At 40.1% G+C, this 5,494-nt stretch overlaps 1 protein-coding gene across 1 annotated transcript; it reads left to right on the plus strand.

Moving 5' to 3' along the window:
• Positions 1-706: 706 nt before the first annotated feature.
• LOC146609193 (cell division control protein 42 homolog) lies at positions 707-5,293 on the plus strand. The gene is made up of 5 exons (XM_085346543.1): positions 707-811; positions 1,440-1,512; positions 2,164-2,273; positions 3,805-4,002; positions 5,204-5,293. Exons 1-5 carry the CDS (start codon positions 707-709, stop codon positions 5,291-5,293), a joined length of 576 nt encoding a protein of 191 aa, XP_085202669.1.
• Positions 5,294-5,494: the final 201 nt, after the last annotated feature.

Here is a 5,494-nt window from a genome sequence, read left to right on the forward strand (position 1 = left end):
ACTTTCATTGATTGGGGTTTATAGAATTTGTATTCATTATTAATTTTGTCAGATTAAAGTTATTTCTGTGACCATTGTGAGTTTTTCTTTCATTGACTGAAGGGTACTAACAATTTTGTCGACGTCTGTATAACCCCTGTGCAGGCCTCTCCGCACTGGCTGCCTGTTCCTTTTAGGGTTCATTTTAAAATTCTTACGTTTGTTTTTAAATGCTTTCACATTCTTGCCCAACCTTACTTCTTTGAGCTTCTTCATCCTTACCCTGTCTCTCAAGTCAGCTGACCAGCTGCTCCTGAAGGTACCAAGATCCAGGCGGAAACCCATAGGAGGCGGGGCCTTTTCTAATGTCGCTCCAAAATTATGGAATAATTTGCCCTTGCATGTTAGAGGCCCCTTCACTGTACTCTTTTAAATCATGTCTTAAAACCCACTTATTCTTTGTCTTATTCTCAGTGAGACTTAGTTTCTCTTATAATTAAATTAGTTATTTAATTATTTTCCTTTTATTTGGCTTTTATTTATATCTTATGTAAATGTATTATATAGTTCCAATGCGCAGTACTTCGTGTCAGCTGTGGTTGTTTTAAAGTGTTTTATAAAGGTGATGATGATGATGATGATGAGACACAAATCAGTTACTTGTCTTTACAGTTTATTTTGTTCCCAATTTTCTCCTTTTTTAAAAATTGTTTTTCCTACCTCTCAGATGCAGACTATAAAGCTCGTCGTGGTGGGTGATCGTGATTCAGGAAAGCATGAATTGCTCCTGACCTATACAGGCACAGCCTTAAAGGAAGAACACATACCCATAGTGAGTAGGTTTAAATACCACAAATTATAAAAAAAAAAAAAAAAAAAAAAAAAAAAACACAACCCAAGATTTTTCTCTTCAGGAAACTCATGACACAAAAATCTGCAGACATACACCAGACAGATTTCAACTGCTCTTTTGTGTCACACAGGTTGTGATACTTGCAGTAACTGAACTCAACAGAACACTAAAGACAGACCATACAAACACAGTATTTACAGCACATACATGCAAAACCAATCGAAGTGGGTTGTGTATTGTGTTCTCACAAATACAGTCTGGACCAATTTCTGTTATAGTGTGTTTGAAGTTTGAAAGTAAGTATTCAAGTAAGCGCAGCAGCTGTAAAACACTCCCTGCATCCGCTCACATCCAGAGCCGAGGTTACCAGGAATGTTGGGATAAGCTGCTTGTTAACACACGTGGCAGAAGCCTGAACGTGAGTAAAGGGGAGTAAAGCAAGACATGGCACATCTGCTTACCTGAACAGCTGCAAACTAATATTCATGAAAGTGCTCAGCTCATTTCATAAATCAGTTTGACTCTGTTTAGTCATGCTGTAACGATTCTGCTGCATTTGCATGTTTACTTATCTTTGTTTATGGCTTTTGTTCCCTGTTTTCTCCAGGTGTTTGACAACTATGCTGTGACAGTGATTGTTGGTGGAGAGATATACAGTCTGGAATTAAATGACACTACAGGTAAAAAGTACATCGAAACTCAGTCTATTAAATACAAAAAAATCAGTTGTATAATGTCTGTGAAGGTTCTCAGTCATCTTAGTCTAAGGAGCTTAGAAAGAAAAACGTCTGGACTTCTATAAGTTGCTTGAAGACGTTTCACCCCTCATCCGAGAATCTTCTTCAGTTCTAAGGTCAAATGGTGGAGAGTCCCAGATTGTCCCAGATTTAAGCCCCGTGGGAGTGTCCCCCCTAATGATCCTCTACCTAATCACATGATCCAAGGTGTGAAAGCGGTTGTGCGTCACAATCAGCCAGGGTTTCAGGTGAGCTCATTGTGAAACCTGGCCCCACCCTATCATGTGATTTCCTGAGGTCAGATGGCCCAGGATGTGAGTGGGTGTTAAGGCGTCTGGGAAGGATCTCAAAACTGGATTATAGATGGCAGACAGTTGGTGTCGCCTCTGTTCAAAGATGGTCGCTCACAGTGAACATAGATGCTTCTTTCACTCCTCTTTGAAACCATCTGTCCTCTCTGCCCAAAATGTGAACATTGGCATCCTCGAAAGAGTGACCTTTGTCCTTTAGATGCAGTCATTTCCACTTGGAAATTCATTTTCTGGGGGAGGGGTAACTTGTTGTTCAGACACTTGTGTTGTGTTCCCCCTGCAGGTCAGGAAGATTATCATACACTGCGACCCTTCAACTACCTTCAGACTGACATCTTGCTTCTGTGTTTCTCTGTCGTATCACCGTCATCTTTCAAGAACATCACAGAGAAGGTTTGTTTAGTTGGTAACTGTGTTTTGTTTCTAATTTGACGGGAATTCAAAATACTGACTCTTAATTTAATGAGGTGATTCTCTTCACTGGCTGCCCTTTAAGTCCAACAAACTCTCAAAGACTGTCAGCTAAAGGAAACCTCAATATGCCTGTAAAAAACATTAATTTGTTAGAAAAAAAAAAAAAAAAAAAAAAAAAAAAAAAAAAAAAAACACGGACAAACAAACACAAAGTCTTCTTGTTCTACTCAAAAATAAAGTTTAAAAAATTCCTTATCGGAACATCCATCAACATGTTCCCATTGGCCAGTACTAAAATTTAAAAAAAAAAAAGTCATTTTAAATATATTTTTCTACATATCTATAAAATGACAATATTTATACACATCTTCCTATTTGCATAAACTCTGTAATGCCAAACTATTGTAATCACAGATGAAACCGAGGAGAAGAAAACAAAACACTCACCTGTCAGCAACGTTGTTGCTGCATTATTTGCTTCTCATTGTTCTCTGATTGTTAAAAATCAGTGTTTTTCGATACTTCTTTTAAATCTGAGAAGCAACCGACCGCAGTTGTAAAGACCAGATGTTAATCAGTTATGTGAAATCACCAAAACAAAATCACATCTTCTTCCAAAAGACCTTGACAAATGTGCTCATGCCTTCATGCCTAGTTTGGACCACTGTAATCCTCTGTGTTTAGGTCTGAAACACTCTTAATCGTTTGCAGTTAGTCCAAAATGCCGCTGCATGATCACATCACTCCACTTTTAGCAGGTTTTCACAGGCTTCCTGTCCATTTTTCTACTGGTTTTAAGATTTTCCTTACTTTTAAAGTTTTAAATGGTGTCGTACCCAGCTATTTAACCAACCAGCTCAACTTATTTAACCCCAAAAGAGCACTAAGATCTTCTAGCCAGATGCTCATAGTGCAGCAGAGGTCTCGATTGCGATCTCCAGATTGGGAGTTTGCAGTCACAGTTTTAAGACTGCTACTTAATAGTCATACTGCAGAATCAACATTATCTTTTAAATCTAGTTTTAAAACTCATTTTTCTACCTCAGCTTTTTATGTTGGCATCTGTATTGGATTGTTTTGGTTAATTAGTGGTCTTTAACCACTGGGACATCTAATGATGATGTTTCTAAAACAAATAACTGCAGTCTCTAATTCAAAACGGACTTCAGGGAGAGATAAACGTCTAATGAATATTATGTTTTCATGCTCACACGGGGAAGTTAATTGCCAAAATATTTAATAATCCAATATCAGATTAAGTTATGTAACATTTTTTCAAAACAGTCGCCTCAAGGCGCTTTATATTCTCAGAATCAGAATACTTTATTAATCTTGAAGGAAATTAAGGGTTACAGCAGGCAGCATGCTAATGGCGCATGTGCACTTTATGACAAAGTCACAAAGGTAATTTTGTTTGGTTTCTAACTTCAGAGATATTCGCGCACACACAGAGCTACAGGTCAGTTGTTGCAGTAAAAGCCCATCAAACCTGACCTTGATTTTTCCACAGTGGGTGCCAGAGATTTCACACCACTGCCCGGGGACGCCCTTCCTGTTGGTCGGGACTCAGGTGCATTTAAGAGATGACAGCCACACCCTGGAGAAGCTGGCCCAGAGAAACCAACACGCTGTGACCTTCACGAGTGGAGAGGAAGTGGCTCGTAAGCTGAAGGCAGTCAAATACGTGGAGTGTTCAGCTGAGACACAGGTACGAGGGAGAAGAAGTCTGCTGGTGTTTCTGCTGAGAAACAAGCACTGGTATCTATAAGTTTTTGGGTGCAAAGTTAAGAGAAATATGAACGTCTTCATTAGTGATAAAGGTACCTTAAAATCCAAGGTTTGTGCTAATTCAGCCAGCAGAGCACGAGTAGGTCAGGGTGGGTTAACAAGCGGTAGTGGAGCCCAGGGTTAATTATTGTATTGATTGCTGATGGGAAACATGTGTGCCTCTCCTGGGTTTCCAGAGATTGGTTAGTAGATAATCACATCCACACACAGATGAAGAAGAAAGATGAAAAGAGTGACCAGACTGAGGCACATGACACCCATGATGCTGAGTCTGTCTCGAATGACTGACTTCTTTTTTAAACAGTGAGCCCACAGGAAGATGACCGTGACATTTTATCACATAGTATCTCACTTTTCAGCCACTTGCATCTGCAGCTTTATTCTTTGAGTCACTACATGAAGCTCGTGACCATAGGTGAGGGTGTTGGTGTAGATTGACCAGTATATTGACAGCATTACTTACATGCTCAGCTCTGTTCATCACAACAGGTTGGTACTGTGTCCATGTCACTGTCGGTGTCACACCAATCCATTCTTCTTCCCTCACTCATGACACTGGGACATCTAAACTTCTCCACTCAGTCATGCCCATTCCTACTCATACTCAAGTGGGACTGGGCACGCTGCCCTTTACCAAATCACAGCCATGGCCTCAGCCTTAATGGTGCAGATTCTCATTCCTGATGCTTCACACTGGCTTTAAACTACCAACAGAAGCCAACAGATGTGTATATTGGTGTATATTCCCACTCAGTTCAGCTCGATCGATCTCTTTAACCCCGGAACACTAACAAGCAGGTTTTGTAAAATGTTCACATGGATGAAAATCACTCAACATTAGTATTTTAGAGTTAATTGAGTCATCTGGTTTAGGGTTTACACCCAGTACAGGCACCAGGAAAGTGTTTACTAAGGTCAAAGAGGGCTGTTTTCTATAGAACTGGAAGTCATTTTGGCACCAAGAGGAGCCTCTCTGTTGGGTCTGTGCCTCGCAGGCCCGCTGGTTCAAGGACTTATCACCCGTGAAGAAAGCAAGACAAACAGCTCAAATGGTTTTAACTTGCTAAACCTCTCTCATGTGTTTGTTTTGTTGTTGTTTTTCTTTTTTGTCTCTCTCTCAGGAAGGATTGAAGAATGTGTTTGATGAGGCTATTCTTGCTGCTCTGGAGCCTCCAGATACTAAATCCAAGAAGCTCTGCATCCTGCTTTAGATGCCACAAGAAGAGAACAAGGAGGAGACGGTGGAGGTGTAGATTAGAGATAAGAGAATATTAACCCAAATAAGACTAGAGGGTTAAGTCATAGTGATTTAACTTTGGGTTACTCACATCTTAAGACTGTTGCAGAAAGCCAGAGTACAGCTGGTAAATCCTCTTGCTTTCATAGCTGCCTTGATGTGCCCATTCATTCAT

This window comes from Diplotaxodon limnothrissa, linkage group LG22, assembly GCF_057381915.1.
Source record: "Diplotaxodon limnothrissa isolate DT_005_m linkage group LG22, D_limnothrissa_male_GT1.1, whole genome shotgun sequence".
Lineage (NCBI taxonomy): Eukaryota > Metazoa > Chordata > Actinopteri > Cichliformes > Cichlidae > Diplotaxodon > Diplotaxodon limnothrissa.